The following is a 22,334-nucleotide window of genomic DNA, read 5'->3' as shown; positions in this document are numbered from 1 at the left end:
CTTGTCAGGGGTGGAGTAAGGAAATTGATTTTAAGAGCCCTTTAAGTCGAAATAAATGGCTTCATCGTGTGGACAGGTACGGGTTTACATCGATTTAACGCTGCTAAATTCGACCTAAAGTCCTAGTGTAGACCAGGGCTTGGATATTTGAACAAAGAAACTGCCTCCTGTTTGTTCCTACTGGGAAACAGGACTTTTGTACATTCTTTATAAGTAGGATTGCACCCAAGAAATACCTGACTCTGTCATCAACCCACAAGCCCCTGAACATTTGCTAACCAGTTGGGCCAAAAGGAGCAAGTGTCATGTGTTATTAAATGGAATTAAATATATTCCAGATGTAGCTTGTTGTAGGTCAAACTTTTAGAACAAATACTGAATTAAATTTCTGCAGTACCTGATTATTTATTACATAGTTACTACTTGCTAAATCTGCACCCTCAGTGGGCTCTCATCTCCTAATGTACAGAGAAGTGTGATTATTGATCAGAAGCTGCAAAACAAGTGGATGGAAGTATCTAAAACCACTTTTCTCATTGCATAGTGTACACTGATTTAAATATAGACTAAGTCTTGTTTTCATCACGCTTATAGTGAACTTGCTCTTCTACCACTTGTTCCATGACAAGAATTGTGTCATCAGCAGAAGGGATTCACCTCTATTTAGACAGAGGTGATTTTACTATTATTACAGTGATCAAAAAATGTTATCAGTATCATGAGAGTCAAACTTTATTATCACCAAGCAGTACCTTTTGTAGCATCAGTTTTTAGTAGATAGGTCTAGATCCTTGGATAGTAGAAGTCAACATAGTTCCATTGATACATACCAACTTAGCATCTGGTTCTTGATATGAATGCTCTCTGTTTAGTATTACATCTGTCTACCATCAGACAAAACCAACACTAATGCTCAGTGATTTCTTAAATACTACCACCATAATAATGAGGGACTCAGACGGAATTAGTCTGCCTATGAAGGAGCTCATTCCTTCTGTGAATACCACTAAATTACATCTGCCACAGATTACTTGTCCCTCAAACCATAAAAATACTCCTGTATATCCATTTTTTTCCAATTGGAATGCAACCAAGTCCCAATTTTTTAAATTTCCCCAGACATCTTTTCCTGGACTTATTACCTCCTTTGATTTCTAATTACAGAAATTGAACACTATGCTATATCATTAATGTAGCCAGTTTGTCAGGAACACAGTGTAACCGAGTGCACTTATAATAGGTTGTTTGCCAGATGGTTACACTGATTCTAGTGATGAGAAATATTATTTTTTCAATAGAAAAACAAATATATAGGATCTTCACTTCCTGTACTCTGAGTCTCTCCCTCCCCTAAGAATAGAGGGTTTATTAATAGGCCCAAGAAGAAATATTTTTGAGAGCCCCTTATTAAAATATTGGTAGCATGTGACTGCAGATGCTGATGTCTTGACTTGTTTAGATGGCTTGGATAACTGTGCAGATTCACCTCTTTTCAGGTAGTGTTTTATGCACTAACTAGAATGTCCAAATTAAGTGAAAATTAAGGCTGCTGTGGCCCTTCTTCTATAGGGATTTTTAAGGACACACACAAGGGTTCTTAACTGCAAGGAAAAAAGGGGATCTAACCATCTAAATGGTTAATGCCTTTCTAATGTGACTAGTATTCTAGATATGATTAATACAAATAAATCATACAGTAGCACCCAGAGTCCCACTCTAGACTAGACAAATCCTCGCTGAGGAGCACATGATGCAGGTAAGGGGGGCATACAGGTCCTTTTGCACTCTCCTGATCCTGAGGCTGCTCTGTCCTATTGGGTTCTGGGAAGTGGGGTCCAGGAACTCAGATAATTACAGGGGACAACCAAAAATGTAACAGGGGCAGGTGTGAGGTCAAAGGATCAAACAAAGGGAACCTGAAGGGGAAACTAAGCAGAGAACCCCAGACAGCGCCCACTGCTCCTTGAAGGTGTTAAGGGAACCAGCGGACGCTGCCCAGAGGAACTCTGCCCGGATACGTGAGCGAAGGCAGGATCGGAAATAGGTCCCAGAGTCGCAGGAAACCCCCTCAGCCAACCTCCTCTCCCTGGTCTTATGGATGGCTACTTTGGCCAGAGCTAGGAGGAGGTTCACAAGGAGGTCCCGCGACTTTGTGGGGCCAAGGATAGTGTGTGTGTATATGAAAAGGTGATAGGAAAAGTGCAGCCAGAAACGTACTGAGGCTGCTCTGTGCTGGGCCGGTTACAGCAACCGTCAGTCTGCTCTAACCAGTGATAGCTGCCTGCAACTCCAGAGAGCTATTACAGTAGCCAGTGATCTCCAGGTCATAAGGAAGCTCTGGCTACAGCCTGTTCACTTGCAGCTGGGGCAGCCAGGATCAGCAGTGCAGCCAGGATCAGGTTGAACTGTTCTTTTTCTCATTCAGAATCTTTGACCATGTGAATTGTTCCTCAGAGAGAAGGAAGTTTGCATGTCAGTAAAATTGTTTCCTATTGCAGTGTGAACAACCCAACTGGTAGCAAACTGGCTGTTTGCCATTTAAAATTGAACAGCCAATGTTAAACTGTGTCAGAGTTATTTTGTACTACTTTAATGCTTCCTAGCCACACATTGGATCAACAGTGTTTTCAGATCATAATCTGTTCAGCTCACATAGAATAGAAATAGGAAAAGAAAGACAAGGAAGTTAGCCTGTCAGAAAATTTGTTTTATCTTCTATTGTAAATAGCCAACTGGCAGCTGGTCAGTCATTCAGAGTTTAAAGGTCTAGGGACACCTGTGTCAGGTGCATCCCTTCCTTAGTCTAACAGGACTGATTTCATGTGGACTAGGTGACAGCTTTGATTGCAGTTAACAGTTCATCTGCCATTTTCTATTTAAATTGTCCAATGGACAATCAGTTAACTGATGCTGATGGCCAGTCAGCTTCATCGATCGGTACATCCTGAGCATAAGTCTTGCTTCTGGACAAATAGCTCATGGGGACATTTTAATTTTCAATATATAAGACAAACTGGTGCTTGCTTTAAGGCCCAGTCCAATGCGCACTGAAGACAATGGAAAGACTCATTTTATTTTTAATGAGTGATGGATCAGTACCCTAGTGTGCTTCTCCCCTCCGCCCCCAATATATTATAAATGCATTTAATAGCATTAGGGAAAAGAAAAGAGATTTTTGTTCTGGTTTTCCATGTGTTGTCATTCCAATATGGTGACAAATCATCTCTTGAGTCATGGTGGATTTTTATGCAGTGGTTGATTCAGCATTTTAAAAAGGATTCCCTGGCATAGTGAAAGGTGAGGGAGTCAAAATTGTCATTTGAAGATGGAAGGTGCAATCAGCTGTGGAATCCATAGGAAATTTCAAGCTACCGTTACTCTCCTAAATAGTGAATCAGACCATATTCTTGGATTCCAGGGACAGGACAGAATGGAGGTTGTTGGGTATCTTTTCTAACAGTGCTCTGCCGAGGTGCTGGAACAATTTGTATAGTGGGGGTGCTGAGAGCCATTGAACCAAACTATGAACTTTGTATATAGTGGAAACCACTTCAAGCCAGGGGGTATGGCAGCATCCCCTGCACCCCTAGTTCCAGCACCTACGCTCTCTGCATTGGCTTTACAATCTGACTTGGAAGATCACTTTCCATTTTCTGCCTGGAGAGAGGATGTTGCAGTAGCATCTGTCTACAAGAAAGAAGAATAAACAAGTTGAGGGAGAAACGAACAGAGAAGAAATGGACACAGAAAGCAGAAATGGAGCATGATGTGGTGACAGGTATTTTAATCATTCACCAGATCCATTGCAGTGGATTGTCCAACAACAGCAACAAAGGCTGCCAACCATGGCCTTATGTAGAATTACTCATTAAAAAACTATGCGAATAGGACATTATGAAAGCTGTAAAGTCAAGCATTCAAAAGTTAGGAAATGCTAGTGTAATGCCAACAGACCCTGGTCACTGGCGGGCGGGATCGAATCTGGGACCTCTGGAGCTTAGTGCATGATCCTCTACCGCATGCGCTAAAAGCCAACTTGCTGTTAGCAGACTCATTTCATCTCTCTCTTAAGTGGTCTCAGTGCCAGTAGATGGGACACAACACCCAGAAGGTGCGTGGGTTATACTAGAATTAAGGTTGCCTGTGCAACCTTAGTTTGGTCCTCTTGTACATATGCATTATGATACAGTTTTTAATTACATTATCACGTTGTGTTTTCATATTATCATTGCTCATAGCAGCTAAGACCTGCAATTGTGGCAAAAGTCCTGCTCAGCTCCAGGCTAGAGCATGCCCAGTGTGGACAAAATCTTCGGGGAAATTTAGCTGCTAAAATCTAAGAAATCTCTACTGAGCTTGTGCAAACTGTGATTTTTCAACTTGGCCAAATTTGGGTGGGTTTTCACAGGGATGGCACAAGGCCACATCCCAGACACAAAGGCCACCTTCTTGCTTAATCCCAAATTCTGCTCCAAAACATTGGGTTGCGGGGTGCTAGGTGGAGCTGTGTGCTACAGCTTTTCAAATGAAAGGATGCCAGAATTTTTAATGTGGGAAAAATGTTTTTTCATAACCTCATTCTTAGAAATAGCTGAACCATTTTGTCTGAAAGTAAAAAAGAAAAAAAATGTCATCCTAAACCAGACATCCAACCGAGAAAATTTCATCCCAAATGATTAAAATTTGGCAGAGTTATAAGCAACTGACAACAAGGTCTTATAACGGAAAAGATCAGACAACCTTACTAATAGGTGGTGCTATCAGTCCTGCCTATAATACTTGAAGGATTATCACTTTCCTATATGATGCCTATAAGCAATTATTTTAGCATTGGATGAAAATATTACTTAAGATTAGCTGGGAGAAGCTAGAAAGGGTGCAGGAATCAATTAAGTTTAACTATGCTGAGCTTTTTCTCTCTGATCACTGATCCAGGACCAGTACTTAGAAAAATTTACTGGTCCTGAAAGTATTCATGCTACACTGTGAAAGATTTCTACCCTGGGAGGTTATGAAATGTATGACATGCTTTTTTTTTTTTAAAATTATAATTCCCTATCATTAAATAGCTGAGATAATACAGAAAGGAACACATAAAGGAATACCAAAATAGGGAAAGAGCAGTGTAATGGGGTCTACGAACCCCATCCTGAGCTTAGGTAGGAGGGGGTGGGGAGCCTCTCCTGTCTGAAGGCAAGCAGCTCAGCCACACCCACATTCAGGGGCCGGGCTCCCCGTCATGGAGGCACAGCTGCACCAATGGAGGAAACAAGGCTTACTATAAAGGAGGGACTACAGAGAAGGTGGGGGAGCTAGAAAGACCTAGGACAGCAAAAGGGCAACACCCTTTTAACCTTAGTTAAAGAATATTTGACTAAGTCAGATGTATTCAAGTTGGTAGGGCCTGTTGAAATTAATTCTGAGGGACTTAAGAAACTAACTGATGCAATTTCAGAACCATTAGTGATTATCTTTGAGAACTCATGTGTGGCATGAGGTCCCAAATAGTTGTAGCAGGATAAACATAGTACCAATCTTTAAATATGGGAACAAAGAGGACCTGGGGAATTGTAAATCAATGTAACTTTGACACCAGGAAAGCTACTGGAACAAATTATTGAACAATTATTTTGTAAGGATAAGGGGATAGAAGGAATAGCCAGCATGGATTTGTCAAGAATAAATCATGCCAAAGCAACCTAATTTCCTGCTTTGTCATAGATACTAGCCTACTGGATGGGGGAAATCAGTAGATATGATATATCTTGGCAGTTTTTTGTTTTGTTTTGTTTTTTGTTTTCTAGTAAGGCTTTTGGCACAGTCCCCCCATAACATTTTCATAAGTAAACTGGAGAAATGTGGTCTAGATGGAATTACTGTAAAGTGGGTGCACAACTGGTAGAAATACCATACTCAAAGAGTAGTTATTAATGGTTTGCTGTCCAACTAGGAGGGCATATCTAGTGGCGTCCTGCAGGAGTCAGTCCTGGGTCTGGTACTTTTCTACGTTTTCATTAATGGCTTAGGTAATGGAGTGGAAAATTATGATTATAAAATTTGCAGATGACACCAAGATGGGACGGGTTGCAAACACTTTGAGGATAGGATTAGAATTCAAAATGATCTTTACAAATTGAAAAATTGGTCTGAATTCAACATGATGAAATTCAATAAAGACAAGTGCAAAGTACTACACATAGGAAGGAAAAGGCAAATACGCAATACAAAATAGGAATAAATGGCTAGGCAATAGTGCTGCTGAAGAGGATCTGGGGGTTATAGTGGATTACAAACTGAACGCGTCAACAATGTGATGTACCTGCAAAAAAGGCTAATGTGATTCTGGTGTGTATTAACAGGAGTGTTGTATGTAAGACACAGGAGATAAGTGTCCCATGCTACTCAGCATTGATGAGTACTCAGTTGGAGTACTGTGTCCAGTTCTGGGCACCATACTTTACGAAAAATGTGGACAGATTAGAGAGAGTTCAGAGGAGAGCAACAAATGATAAAAGGTTTAGAAAACCTGACCTGTGAGGAAAGGTTTAAAAAAAATAAAATTAAAAAAACAACAACCTTGGGCATGTTTAGTTTTGAGAAGAGAAAACGGAGGGGCGACCTGATAAGTCTTCAAATATGTTAAGGGCTGTTATAAAGAGGACGGAGATAAATTGTTTTTCATGTCCACGGAGGATAGGACAAGAATGGGCTCAATCTGCACCAACGGAGATTTAGGTTAGATATTAGGAAAACTTTCTGACTCTAAGGACAGTTAAACTCTGGAATAGGATTCCAAGGGAGGTTTTGGAATCCCCAGTATTGGAGGATTCAGGATACCTGTCAAGTCTCTGCTGAAGAGATGCCATGGTAATGAGCGCTATAGAATTTCCTATACATTAATATATACATCAATAAAACAACTTGCTCAGCTAGGATGGAAACCTTAAAAGTTTTTGTAGTTAGAATGACTTCTACAAGTCACTGCCTTAGGGTGACTGAGATCTGATTGTGATTGCTTCTACTAGGAGACAGCCTGAGAAGAAAGCATTGATGACTTGTGCCACTGGAGAGCAGTCTTAATGATGTTTGAGACTCTGGGAATCAGGAATAGGACTTTAAAAGCAGAAGAGTATCTCTGAAACTTCGAAACATACAAAGTGGAATTTATTTGGAGTGGTTCTCTTTGTGTCTGAAGAGGAGACCAGGATTTTTTTTTTTTAAGTGAAACAGCAATGGTGTGCTCTTGGGATATAGTTCTCTGTGGTATGCTTGCTCTAATTAGGGAGTTATTGAAGGGTTCCCCTTCTTCTTTTCAATCAGCCAGACCCAATCTTCTTATATACTAGAAATGATGTAGAGAAAAGCCAGAGAGTGACTGAAAAGGTAGGCTAATCCAAATTGTATGTGTTTGATTTATATTAGTTTTACCCAAAATTACAATGAATAGGATATTATAGCTGATCTTGCATGACCATAAAATCAGTAGCTTTGCAGTTGTGGAACTCCATCTGTGTACTACTTCTTAGTGTATGCGCAACATGCCTCAGGTGGCACTGGACCAGGATTCATAAATGAATTTGGTTCACAGGTTGGATCACTAGCGTCCCTGGGACGGAACAGGTACTGAGGGGGAGTGCGATGTGAATGCTGATCCATGGCCCCTGGAGTCTTTGTAGCTGGCTGAGAATGAGAAAATGGGGGCCTCACAGAGTCCTACTTCTGTTCAGATTTCCTCACTGATCTTGGGAACATAGTAAGGACAAGCATGTGGGGAAGTAGGATTTATTTATTATTAGGCCCGCTACCAACACAGAAAAACCTATGATAGATATGAAAGCCAGGGAGTGGCAATTCAAATTAGTAGCCTGCCTCCACAAAAATAGATTATAAATTTGTCCAGGCATGTCACTTAGCCTCCTTTTGTCTGAAAAGCACCTAGCATATTGTGGTGTCTGTCAGCACCAAGTTGTTACCACGACTAATAAAGATACAGAAATTTTGTTATCCACAGAAATTTGCTTATGAGTAGGTGACGACACTGTAATTTCAAAAATAGTTAGAATAAAATTAACAAATCGTCTTGATCATTTGAATTTTGGTCAAACAGTGATGTCAGTTCACTTTGTCAAAATAATTAGAACTAGGCTTGGTCCGGAATCTCACCTGAAGTGAATGAAACTTCGTTGGTTCAGCCATATTAGAGACCTGGGTCCTAGTCCTAGCTGTGATCTTGTACAACTATCTGTTGTTCCTTATGTAAAATGAATAGCTGATATTTGCCTTCCTCCTAAGGCAGGCATATAGGGTGACCAGATATCCCAATTTTATAGGGACAGTCCCGATATTTGGGGCTTTGTCTTATATAGGTGCCTATTACCCCCCACCCCATTCCGATTTTTCACATTTGCTGTCTGGTCACCCTACAGGCATATGAGGCTTTTGCTCAATAAAACGTAGGAAATGCAGAGAATATTTGACACCAGTCAGAAGAGGTGAATTTAGAATTCATGAGTGGGGAGAGCAGTAGTAGGATCCATTTTGTCCGTAGGTCCAGTTGTATGTGACTGCTTGTGACTGATGCAGGCAGCTGACGAGAGCCCAGGAGAATACACACTGCCACTGGAAAAGGAAGGGACCAGCCTCCAGCACATTTTGTTAAGGATGTATAAATGGTAATTTTCCCAGGATGTTCAGTTGGTCAAACCTGGACAGCGAAGGCTGCTCTCTGACCCCAGGGTGAGCAGGGCCATACTGCGTAGGGCACCTGAAAATTTGGGGCACCACTGGGTCTTAGTGTCCACCTTTTCTGCCTCTTCCTATCCCTGTTGTGACCCTTCCTGCTGGCTCCCACCACAGCTGGCTGCTGCAGCCTGGTGAGCCTTCCTCCGGAAGGGATCTAGGAACTTAAAAGTGAAAAAGCCTTCCAGCCTGCCAGACCTGTTAGCACAACACTGAAGCTGTTAAAGAGCCATTCAAGTGGTAATGAAGCGATTTAACAGGCATTTGCCAACCCCCAGGTATATGCTGTCAGTTTCTGAATTTACTGACAAAAACAGTTGTGCATTACTGTAATATTTACTCAGAACATGTTAGTCTACGGGACCTTAGTTTAAAATTTGCTTTTAAAATATTTCATTAGTGAGTTGGTGAAGATTATAAAATCACATCTCTAAAAAATCCTTGCATAGATTTTTAGCCCTAAGCACAATCATCTTTAGCCTTAAATACTTGGATCTTCAGACATATAGTTTTAAAAATAAATCCTTCAAAAGACCACCCTTATCTAAAATACACATTTTAATTTTAATGACTATAGTAAAAAAACACAAAAACTTGCTTCCAGAGTCTTTCTGTCCATCCCTTTCTCCCTTCACACGCCTCACCCCCCCCCCCCCCGATTGAAGAGAGCCCTTAAAGGGACAACACCCCTTTCGTTCCAGATAGTTGGACAAAGAGTTTTCCTTTCTTTACTACTGACTATCTGATGAATTAGTTTTAAAAGAACTCTCCAGCAAAATCAGTACCTTAATAAGATATAAAATCTTTTGTTATGCCTAAAATCTTTGGAAACATATTTTTTAAAGTAGGTGAAATTTCATAAACATGTCTATTGTTATGGAGATCACACAAAGTAAATTAGTGTTCTCTTTTTCTAAATGCAATTAACATTGTAATGAACACACTAAACCTCTGTGACTGATTAATTTAAAATAATGTCTTTGTTTCAGTGCGTTAAATATAGTAATCTGGAATGATTAATTTATGAAGGTTTAAGAGTACATTTAAAATATAAAATCAGCTTAGAAATATTGATTAAGAAAATGTAAAACAGAGAAGAGCTGCATCATGTATTCCATAATATTTAATGTTGTATTCAGCAAGACAGCTGACTCACCCTTACTACAAAGTTTTTGCAAATAAATCTCTGACAAACTTCAGGGCATATCAAAAAACCTGTGACTGACATTTTTTATTTCCATGTTTAGTGCTTTTAATTAGGTACCTTCTGCATGTCCAGTCTTTGCCATCTGGCATGCAGTGGAAAACATGCTTCATTTTCTTTAGAAAGCAATTGCAGAAGAGTGTTTTTTCCAAATGTCATTTGCTTCATTTGGGTTCAGGGATTTGGCTGGAAAGGGGTGAGCAGGGTGGGGAGGGGGAAGAGGGCAGGGATCTGTGTGGAGTGGGGCAGGGCCTGGGACAGAGTAGGGGTGGAGTATGGGCGGGGCCACAGGCAGAAGAGGTGGGCTGGGGAGCTTCACCCACCGCTCATGACAGCAGGTAAGAGCAGGTCGGCTCCTGTACACCCAGAGCGCACTGCAGTCTCCTTAGGCAGGGGCCGTATTCACAGAGCCAAATGCGCTGGCGACGCGCATTCTGCATGTGGGAGACAGTACGGGGGTCTCTGCGGGGAACTGTGACTCTCTACTGCTGTGAGGTGGGCCGGGCGTCTTGGTATCCTTTGGTGCCTCGGTTTAATAATACTGTGTAGGGCCCCATAAATCCTAAGGACAGCCCTGAGGGTGAGACTCTGTCAAATGTCAAGATCCTGCTCCAAATCGTGGAGGTGTTACCGCTGTTTAAAAAATGCATCAAAAATATTTAACATTGTCAGAATGATCAAATTCTTTATTAGCCTTGTTCTCTAAAATGGCTACACCGTTTTTGCTCAAACTTTCCACCAAAAAAAAAAAAAAAGAAAAAAGAAAAAAGGAGTAGTTTCAGGCAAAGATCTAGCATTAAAAAAATTCAGCCTGAATTGTTTGGGTTTTGTCAAAGTTATAAACAATTGAAAACAGAGGATCATAATTGGAAGTGTTGGAAACATTAATATAAGTGAAGCTCCCTCTCCACCCAGTTGCAGATTAGCTATTGGGTCAATGGGACCTGTGCCCATGGGTCCCAGATAATTTTGGGGCCCCATAAAAATGGGCACCCCCGTGCCCTGACCCACTCTGTCCGCCTGGTGTTCCTGCCAGAGGGCTGCAGGGTTGGGGTGTGGGGGCTTGCTCCATTTCCCAGCAGGAGCGCTGGGCGGGCGGAGCAGGGCAAGCCCCTTGTGCCCCAACCCCGCTCCCTGGTAGAAGTGCTGGGTGGGCAGGGGAAGCCCCCATGCCCTGCCCCTGCTCCCTGGCAGGGGTGGTGGGAAGAGACTGCAAGCAGATGGGGTGGGGAGGGCCCCCACTTTTTCTGGCCCAGGACCCCACAAAACTGTAACCCGCCTCTGTCTCCATCTTTAATATAACATGAAAATGCTTTCCTTCTGTTAGGCTCTGGGCAACCTATCAAGCACAGCTGGCTTATAGTAGGGTGCCCGATTGGCTACACCGCTTCTTTGGTTGGAAGAGTTGGTAGTCTGGTTCTTAAGCCTAGAAGCAGCAGCAGTTCAGTGGCTGCTCAAAGCATTTGTCTATGGCTGCAATAGCTCCTTTTTCAGACCCAGCCTTGCTTCATTCCTGGTAACCTAGCTCTGACCCTTGGCTCTGGCACCTGGCCACTGACTCCAGCTCTAACTACTAGGCATGACCACCCACATCTCAGTCACTGACACTATCAATCTGTGACACCTCAGCAGTTCAGGTGCTTGAACCAACACATTCTCGAGCTCAAGGAGGGAGCATGTTATTTTCAAAGCAGGGTCCTTGACACTGGAATTTAATTCACTCCCTTGTTCCAAGAGCCTGAGTTGGCTGACTTTAACTATTTTGCCAGGCTTTTGCCATGGGATGGTATGAATGGGATGTGGGGACAGTTAGCAGCTCTGATCAGCTGAGTGTATTTTATGGTGGATATCAGTCTAGTCTGCATTTTTTGCACATTTATTATTGAAATCCATTTTATGTGGGAATACTGTAGGTGTATTGTAAATGTATAGATCCTTTAGCAAACTATCCCATCAACTCAGGTATAGATATGTTAAAAACAAAAGAAGAAATCTTTATGATGAGCAAATACTACAAATCAAAATCTTGCACCGTGTATTTGTGCTCACACATATTCGTTCTTTTAACCTACATAGTAAAAAACCACCCATTCTAAGTTTCCTAAAAAAATTAAATTTGTGTCTCATTTAAAGTCAGAACTAGTTGCTATAATCTTGGTGCTGGTACTTGAGAATATTAGAGTGCACCTGTATCCGTAATTCTGTCTGATTGTCCATCCCTGTTGTGGTGTGTTCTCTTCCCTTGAGTGGTACTTTATGGAATTCACATGCAAAGAATACAAATGGCAGTGCAGACGAGGGTCAAGAATAGGTCACCTTGGAGTGGTTGTGTTCTGCAGAAAGCTGAGTAAGTGTCTCTTGCAGCAGACTGTTAAACAGTTAATATGAGAAAGTGAAATGGAAAAAGAAAATATTTCTTTAAAAAAGGAACCAGAAGCAGGAGAAATTATATTTTACTATTTTAGCAGCAGCCGCAGCTGCCAAAAAAGGCATGGGACTAATTGCTTTCTAATTTTCATCAAAATGCAGGAGGTAGGCCAGTGTGAAAATTAGTTACTATATTAGATCTTTCAGGAGCACCACAAATACAGATTTAAAATGTTGGACAATTCTGTTTTCTAGAAATGTGTGATTATGAGGAACTGAGAAAAGGAGATGACTGAATCCTAATGCCTGTCATGTAGGTATATTTCTGTCCCTAAACTACATGTGTTATTTTTCATATTAGTCTCTATTACAGTCTTCTGTAGCCACAAAAACCTAGGCATTCTTATTAACCCAGCAGAGTACAGGTATTAGGATGGGTTAATGCTGTGTGGAGATCAAAAATGTGGAAATACAGTTCCAAAGTTAGAAGGACACGCTGGACATATTGGACCTGATTTCCACAAGAAACATAAGTATATGTCTAACTTTCAGCATGTGAATAGTCCCAGTGGCTTAAATGGGACTATATGCATGCGTGAAGTTAGACATGTGCTTAAGTTCTTTGCTTAATCAGAATCCTGGATAACTGATCTAACACATGCTGTCATGAGGGGGTAACTGAAATTTTTTGCATCCAGTAGGATTTCGTTTATTTTCCAGCTCTCAGCTAGTACGTACATGTCCATCTTCAAAAATAATACCATCTTGGACAACAGTTCCTTCAGTCAATGTTAATAGAATTCCAAAGAGTATGCATAATCCTTTTTCAATTTTACTGTGACTTTTTTTACAGAAGGATTCTGTCATTGCTGATTTTCTTTATATTTATTTGGATGGTTGGGGAATTAATTTCTCTCACACAAATATGTGTTTTACACTGAGTTTAAAAATGATCTTGCTCAGGAAAATAAATCAATAGTTATATGCTTATGAAAAAGTCCCGTAGAATTTAATAGAGAATAACTTTTCTGTTGAGTTTTTAAACCAACCTGTAGAATTCCACAGAATTATATAATTTGTATTAAAATCTGTAGGTTTTTCTGTCTTATCTTTATGGATACTCAATGTCCCCTACCTCCAAATACCGATGTATTTCCACGCCTTTTATATTAATTTCTGTAGTACCCTACCTTCAATAGAATAACTGGTTTCATCATTATTAAATTATATAGTACTTTCCCATAAAGGTATAAACAGCCTGCTTATTATCATCCATCTTAATCCTTTTAGTTTACCAAATCCTATGTCTAGATATGTTAATTATTATCTTAATCATTTGTTAGTTTTGCTACTGAGTGCCAGCAGCGTGCGCAACATTTTACATTAATGTTGTAAAAAAAAATTAAATTTGTGTCTCATTTAAAGTCAGAACTAGTTTGCTATAATCTTGGTGCCCCAAAGAATTTACGGCCAAAATCTCTGCTGGTGTGAATTGGCACAGTGCCCGTGTATGCAGTGGAGCTGTGCTAATTTACACGAGAAAAGTTTGTCCCTTAAAATCTTGATCCAACAAGTGACACTGTGGGCAGACCCGCACTGAAGTCCATGGAGCTCCATGCAGGTGCAGGGATCCCCTTCTGGAGTCTGTTGCAGGATTGGGACATACCCTGAACAGACAATACATTTCAGACACCCATTGGTAGAATGGCAGGGACCAAAAGGCTTATTCTCAATGTTTATTCTTTTTTTTCATTTATACCTTCTTTGGAGGATTATCATCTGAAAGGTTTGTGGATTGTGATGAGATATTACTTCACAGGAATCTTTTAGCAATTTTCTCTGCCAGGTGTTGCACTACATGCAAATGCCAACCTTGCCAACACTCACGTACCCTTTGGACCGAATTCTGAAAAATAACTGCAGCCACTGTCACTTTGTAAAAATGTGCAGCCACACTTTAACATGCAGCTGTGCGAGAGAGTGGGGCAATAGCGAATGAATATGAATGAGTGCAACTCTATGTGCATGTTTTGCACATGGCCTAAGATTTAAACCTACTGAAGATTTGACCCTTTATAACTTGAAATGACACTGGCTGTAATTATTGTTGTGCTCAGTAATGACTATCCTTCTGCATTTTTTGCAATAGCTGTAGCTAAGATAGTGAACAAATACAACTATTTTTGTTTTAAATAGTTTTCACCTTTCTCTTATTTTTGGTATAAAGATGGTTTCCTCTGACAGTTTTTGTTGGTTTTTTTGTTTTGGTTTGGCTTGGTTTTTCTGGTGCTACATGACAATACTATAGCTATCCCAGGACTTTTCCCACATTTCACTGGAAACATAGCAACCCCCTGGGGGAATCTAAGAGGAACTCGTTCTTTTTCCTTTTCTTCTTTATTTGTTTGAAGACACAAGTGAACCCAGTTCATTTTCACTGAGAATTACAAGGAAAATTGTGAAAAGGGCCAACCATCATTTTTTCTAAAATATATTGTTGCATCTAGCAAAGAGGAAGTGTTGAGAGCCACAGATACTGAGCCACAAGGGAATGAACTAGGTCACTCCCCAGTTGTCAAAGAGGCATATCTTCCTCCACATGCAGAACTAGTTTATAATGCCTGGAATGGTTGTCTACAATCATAAAAAAAGGCTTTGCTTCTGATCTATGAGCTCTCTAGATTTATATTGTTGAGAGTCATATGCATAAGTCTCACATTTTAAGGGATATTAGACTTCTAAATCACCATAGAATAAACTTATTCCTCTGACAGTCAGAACACAAACATATCTGTTCTTAGAAAAGGAGTACTTGTGGCACCTTAGAGACTAACAAATTTATTTGAGCATAAGCTTTCGTGAGCTACAGCTCAAATAAATGTTAGTCTCTAAGGTGCCACAAGTACTTCTTTTCTTTTTGTGAATACAGACTAACACGGCTGCCACTCTGAAACATACCTGTTCTTGTTTTCCTTCATTGTTTGAACTCCTTCTGTGCATAGCATGACAGGCATCAACTCTCCATTCAAGTCACTCCTTAAACAGGCTCTGCAAAGTCTGCAAGCACTAACCCTGGTCTCTAAAAATGCTCTGAGCATCCCACCGGAAAAAAAGAAAAACTACCAGCCTAATTAAAGTGATGGTTTACAGTATAACCATTCTCTGGGTTTCTCAGAGCATTTTCACTATCCATGCTTAGTCTACTTATTTAGCCCTTGAACCTGGAGAGACTTTCACGCATGCTTTAACCTTATCTTTAAGCAAGTGTGGAAGTCTTTGCAGGATTGAACCTTTGATTGTAAATTCTCTGGGGGTGAGGACTATCTTTCTTTTGTGTCTTGTATAGGGCTGAGCATATTGTCAGTAATTAAATAATAAATAAGAAAAGCGTTGTATAATTTTCTCTCTGCAGTCTGTGATGGTGAGGTGTTCCACATAACTGAAGGAATTATGAAGGTCCTATTCCCTCTGCTCCCCATGCTCCTCTCCTCCATTCCTGTAGATATCTCATCACAACCATGGTGCTTCTGGCCCTCAGAACAATCAGAGAGTCTCTAATACTTTCAGTGGCCAGGAGGAGTCACTGTGGAGTAAAGTGAGGCCCTTCCTTGGCCGATCAGGGTCCGAGTACACTGTGTGCATTATTGTACAACATGTTTATGTTTAGTTGTTTACTTCCTGATGGGTTTCATTGGTTTGACAAGAACTACAGCAGCATCTTCCGTATATCTTTATTTGCTTAAATTAACAAAATACAATTTACATGTTATTTTCAGGTGAACTGCTTTTGCCATCGAGATATAGTGCCGCAAGCTGAACATTCACAACTTTAATTGGTTCATTCTTTTGAGTTTTTGTCTATAAACAGCAAACCAGCATTCTCTATGAAATAAACATCTACTGCAATGTTTTTTCCAAATCTGCTGAGTACAAAATGTTAGCGCTGTTACATCTTGTTCAGCTAAGCAGACACAACTTACTACCAAAAAACATGTTAATACTTTATTAAATACTTTTTTGGCACAATAAATACAGTACTTACATTACACTTCTTAATTATACACCAGCTGCACCTGAGTCTAGCAGCACCAGATGAATAATGAGATTAGAAAATTGGCTACACAACTGGCACAGAGCTCTAAAAAGAGGAATGTGGTGGCAGCATCAGAAGACCACTTGGCCTGTCTGATAAACAAGCTATAGCTAACATGTTATAAAAGCCAGGAAGTGAATGGTAAAGCCCTTCTAGGAGATGCTCAGCAGCCTGCAAAGTTGAGTCCATAAAAGATGTTACCAAATTCTTCAAGGCAAAGTTCAATGCTTGCTCAGGCAGCAGCACATTATCAATAATGCAAATTTCTCAGTGGATGTGCCATAGCTCTTCATCCTGAGTTTAGTTTGACACTTGAATTTGTTGCTTGCTTACTCTGCTCTGTACAGTACCTTGCAGAACTCAAACATCCCAGTGCTGCCCCGGTAGTAAAACTACCTATTAATAACCTGTATTAGTCCTGACCCCTCTTCTGCCCACACTCCTGATGAAGTTGCCAATCTACCATTCTTCAGCAGGCTTCTATGGAGCTCTTTGAGCAAGTGCTCTGCAAAGAATTTCAGTGAAGTAAATTTATAGACACTTTGAACTCACTATTAATCAGTTCTGAAGGGTGGAATTGGATTCCAGTAATAACCAAGGAAACCAGGATGACCTAATTGGATCTATAGCTTTCATGGTGGCTGAGCTTTAATTTGACCTGTTGTGCCAAAGTGGCCACTGAGGCAGTGTGGCAAAATCAGGTAGAGGCCACACTGAGGCATCCTCTAAAATGTTTTTAAAATATCATACAATTATAAAGGTCCAGATTATAGAAAATGAATAAAGTGAAGCTTTCTGTGCCACCTTGCACCGTAGGCCTCCTTTATAATCTAAACCTGGAGCAGTTCCATGCCTGTAGGCAGAGCAGATGATTAAAGCTGAGCACATAGAAATTAGATCTGGAAAATACCTTCCTTGTCAGTGCAATTTTTATTTCTACAAGAAATTTTAAAACTATTAAAGACTCTTAATATCCATCCTTCAAAAATGGCAAAGTGAAGATCAAGTAAAAGAAAAGCAAGGCATTTCATAATGGAGACTCTCCTTAATTTGTTCCTTTGGACCCACATATGGCAGATTTCACAGTTCCAGCTACACTATATCCTGCAATATGGAGGCATCTACAGATGGACTATTCTTTCTGCATCTCTTTGCTTTTGTCACTTTGTGCCATGCCCTTATCATTATCTCAGTAATGGTTTTGTTTGCAATTCCTCTGTCATTCTCTGATTCATGGATGCTTTGGCTGAGTTCTTTATAGATCTAAGATGAATTAGTATTGGGTGGTTGATGGCTGAGGGAATGAGTAGACTGGGACTGCCTCAGAACCTCATGGAAAGAAAACTGTGGTGGTCTTTGCTTTCTGGGACAGCTGTGAGAAGAGGGGTTTACAAACCATACTGCTGGTTCCCAAATGGTAATGCCATTTTGGGGAAGACTATCCTTTCCTTTCAGCTACAGGACTGCATCTCACTGTTGTTCTGAGGGGAAATGGGATTATATGAGCAGGAAAGGGGAACGGTGGTGACAGTGAAGGTGTTGTTGGAAGCTTTGGGCTACTCAGCCAGGCGAGCTAATGTAGTTGCAGTGACTTACTTTACAAAGGGCCCACTTGGCATATGCATTTGGTGGGGTCTAAGACTACGTAATTTTGTTGCAACCTCTTCCAGAGCCAACATTTCAGTGGTTCTAGTGGCACCTTAGAGACTAACCAATTTATTTGAGCACAAGCTTTTGTGAGCTACAGCTCACTTCATCGGATGTAGCTCACGAAAGCTTATGCTCAAATAAATTGGTTAGTCTCTGAGGTGCCACTAGTACTCCTTTTCTTTTTGCGAATACAGACTAACATGGCTGCTACTCTGAAACCTGTCATTATGCAAGGCACTGCTTTTAGCCGTATGGAGTGGAAATCTGTCAACTTCATGAAAAAACTCGTACAGATACAGACAGAGGAATGCATCCGATGAAGTGAGCTGTAGCTCATGAAAGCTTATGCTCAAATAAATTGGTTAGTTTCTAAGGTGCCACTAGTACTCCTTTTCTTTTTGCGAATACAGACTAACACGGCTGCTACTCTGAAACATTTCAGTGGTTATGTCTCTAATACAGCATCCCACCTTTGTAGCCAAATTTTCAGAAGAGCTCAGGGCCAGATTTCAGCATTCTCCAGTCAGGGCTAGATGTTTAAAAACACTCACCACCACTCTGGGCACTCTTGAAAATCTGGTCACTTACTTTGGTGCCTACCTGGGAACTGAATTCACTTAAAAATCTGGCTGACTGTGGGTAGTGAGCTATAAAAAATCTGGCCCATATTGCATGAGATTGTGTTTCGGTGAGTAGCTGCTGTCTTGTGTCTTTTGACCGGTGCACTTCATGTGACCTTTTGTCTCTTATGACATAATAATAATATCTAACTTTTAAGTAGCATTCTTCATCTGTAGTTCTTGCTCAGTGTGACCCAGTAGTCTGGTGGTAAAGCCAGGAACAGAACTGCATTCTGATGATGCAAGCCCATTATTTTATGTACTAGGCCATGCTACCTCTGCAACCATGCTGCTTTCAAGATAGACACCTAAACCTAATGTAGTGACTAGAATGGACTGTCTCACAATGAAAAAACGTACAACTTATGCACATGATAAAAGGGCATGGACCCATCACTGAATGCCTGCAGGTCATACCTACACAGTCAACCTGTGGAACTCTTTGCTAGAGGATGTTGTGAAGGCCAAGACTATAACAATGTTCCAAAAAGAACTAGATAAATTTCATGGAGGATAGGTCCATCGATGACTATTAGCCAGGCTGGGCTGGGATGGTGTCGTTAGCCTCTGTTTGCCAGAAGCTGGGAATGGGAGACAGGGAATGGATCACTTGATGATTACCCATTCTGTTCATTCCCTCTGGGGCACCTGGCATTGGCCACTGTCAGAAGACAGGATAGTGGGCTAGATGGACCTTTGGTCTGACCCACTATGGCCGTTCTTATGGTCTTTCAAATGTACCTCATTTGGGAAAGGGGGGGGTCATTCATTTTAGTCCCAAAGTTACCTGCATTCCACACACATTTGGTGTACCCTGGCTTTTATTGTTAAAATTATTCACAGCAGAAAGAGTTAATTACACTATAGAAATGGATCTGCCATCGTTAAGTTTCCTGGAGGAGTAACATTTTTGTGCGCCTCATTCAGAATCTTTGTTATATATTGTGTCCCATACATGGGCCTTGGAAGGTGGACAGAAATGACAGCATATCTTTTCCTATGGATTCAAACTGCACAAACCCAGCATGCTACACCATAAATGAGTGGTATTTCCCTGTAGCGGGTGGCAAACAGAAAGGACGTGAGAACTACTTCAGTGACCCAAGAGGGTTTCCTTTAGTGGTAGAAGACTGAGATTTTGAAACAGACACAATCAGCATGTGTTCCTAATAACCCATGAACATATGTTTTCTGCAATAGTTGTGTCTATTGTAACAAATTCATGTGCTGTAGACATCAAATATTGCAGGGGTAAAACAGAATCCTAAATTGAGGGCTTGACAGGTAAATAAAGGGGGAAATAATTTTCATATATTTTTCAAAATATATGTATCCATATGTAAATCTAAACATATTAAGTTATTGATTTTGAATCTCAAAAGTACATAGTTAATTAACAAGGTATTAGAACATTGTCATTTCCCTTTCAAGTGACAGCATGGCTTTGGGCTCTTTGCCATATCTCTCAAAGTTACAGGAACCAGGGCACTGGTCAAAAAAAAAAAAAAAAAAAATTCTACGTTTAAAGGAATGTGCTTTGAGTAATGCTTTTACTAGTGGCCAGAAAAAAGGACATAGGGTACTCTGTCAAAGTACTCCATGTATACTGCATGAATACCTACTAATACAGCTTAAAAATAAAGTGCTTCCTGTCTGGGACCTGATACAATATAATAAGACATGAGTCCGAGGATGAAAATTTGGGACTGAGTTATGAAAAATAGCCTGAGTAGAACTCTATTTTCTATTAATCACTTGAAAGGGCTGGATCCTATTGGTCAGTTATATTAATGGGAGAAAGTTTGTGGGTCAAATCAAGGGAGATTTGAAGTACCAGACGCCAGGGTTTTTGTGGGGTGTTTTTGGGCAGGGTGACGGGTATTCTGTTTTAATGTTTCTTTTAAAACAAAAGCAGTTCAGATATTGGATTTCAAATTAGCAAAGCTCTCCAAAATGAAGGTGAGAGATTAATGGGAAAAATTTACCATTGCGCTCAACTAAATTAATTCTCTCTCATTCTTATTGCTTATGTGCAATTACAGCAAAATTTGCAAATACAATGTGCTGCTGCTCCTCAAATGTATTGGCCTGAACAAACAATAAAATAAAATGTCAGCTCAGTCCATGCTATTTAATTTCAAGAATTGTTAAATGCTCCCATGCTGATAGAGATGCAGCAAAGCATTACTATACCCTATGTCACAGAAAAAAGGCCTCTGAACCAATTCTAGTACTTTCACAAGAGTGTGAATTATAAAGTTGTTGCCCATCTGACAAGACATTAGAGTTTCATCTTATTTTGTTTCCCATTTCTCACTGTAAACAGATGTATTAAAGCAGTCATTTTCAATAACTCAGAACCTCTTGGTTGTGTTAGTTCTGAGATCAATGACAGACAGTATTTTCATGCATGCATATTTAACAATACTTTTGCATATGCTGTAAAATACTTAGCATATTTGGAGCTCTTGAAACCTGCATAAATAAGTGTTCTTATATATTCTTTAGTCAGCTAATACCTCAAACACTACAGTACACTGCTTTTTAATAACTAGAAAATTGTGTATAAGTTGGTATTGTCCTAGATAAAGGAAATAAAACCTCTGTACCCACCCTATTGCCTGCTTATATATCAAATTAATACATATGAAAATGTTGATGTATATCAGAAGAACAAAGCAGTCAAATTACACCAGAAAATACAACATTCTATATTTTTTTTACCTTAAAATGATCTGTATTGACTTGGCTTGTTCATCCTAAAAGACTTTTACAAGCTGCCAATCTTTGGCAATCACAATTCATGTTAAGAGCCATGATTGTGCTGCCTAGTTCTCAGTTTCCAAGTGTAACTTAAAAGTTGTCAATTTAGATGCCTAAAAGCATTGCTTGTTTTTCCATTTTCCTTTCCAGTAATTCTTTTAAACTGTTCTTCCTGTGTTTGAAGTATAGGTAATCAGAGAGAGAATGGCTGAGTCTGGCCTTTTCAAAGGGTCTAAAGCTCAGGCATTCCTTGTTATTCGCAAAGCTTCTCTCCTCTTGGTTTTCTTCTTTGTCTTGATTTCCTTTCCCCTTCTCCAGTCCTCCTTCTTGCAACATTTCCTCCTTCTCATCACAGTAGGACTCTTTGAAATCTTTCACCACGTAGTCTGGTTTGCTAGACAGATCTCGGGGCATATACAGCTTGTTGTTTTCATGATGGTACATGACAGGACTGTACTGCTCTGCTTCGTAGCAGTTGTCTTCCTCTTCCTCCTGACATGAGCTTCCCTTGGCACTCTCACCATCAGAATGAAATGAAATTCCTTTCCCTTGGCTTTTCTGGGAAAGGTCAAAAGGCTCTTCCTGTTCCAAGTTTCTCAAGACACCTGTTTGGGACAGTGTAATTCTTCCTCTTCCAAAACCTTACAGTGGTTTTAAAAAAAAGGTTACTATTTATACATAACAAGTTTATTTAATACTGCCTTTCTAGTCAAAGCATGGTTTGGGCTTAGATTTTTTTTTTTTTTTAAATGCAATTTGTGTGAGATGGTAGGATATTTAAACATTGAGGGCCCTTACAGAGTATCCTTAACCCAATTAGCTCCAAGCACTTTATAAACGTTTGTCTCTTGGCACCCCAAGAGTTACCATAGAAAGAGGTACCATATTGTACCCTTTT

General features: G+C 40.2%; 1 protein-coding gene across 2 annotated transcripts in view; it reads right to left on the bottom strand.

The window, feature by feature from the left end:
- Positions 1–16,027: 16,027 nt before the first annotated feature.
- ZNF366 (zinc finger protein 366) overlaps positions 16,028–22,334 on the bottom strand; it is a 40,599-nt gene continuing 34,292 nt past the window's right edge. For both annotated transcript variants that reach the window (XM_043547352.1, XM_007059236.4), the window contains one exon: positions 16,028–22,077. In XM_043547352.1, the coding sequence (XP_043403287.1) occupies positions 21,542–22,077 (536 nt within the window). In that variant the 3' untranslated portion in view covers positions 16,028–21,541. The remainder of the gene's footprint in view (positions 22,078–22,334) is intronic.

Source organism: Chelonia mydas, chromosome 5, assembly GCF_015237465.2.
Source record: "Chelonia mydas isolate rCheMyd1 chromosome 5, rCheMyd1.pri.v2, whole genome shotgun sequence".
Classification (NCBI taxonomy): Eukaryota; Metazoa; Chordata; order Testudines; family Cheloniidae; genus Chelonia; species Chelonia mydas.
This window is presented reverse-complemented; position numbering and strand designations above follow the sequence as displayed.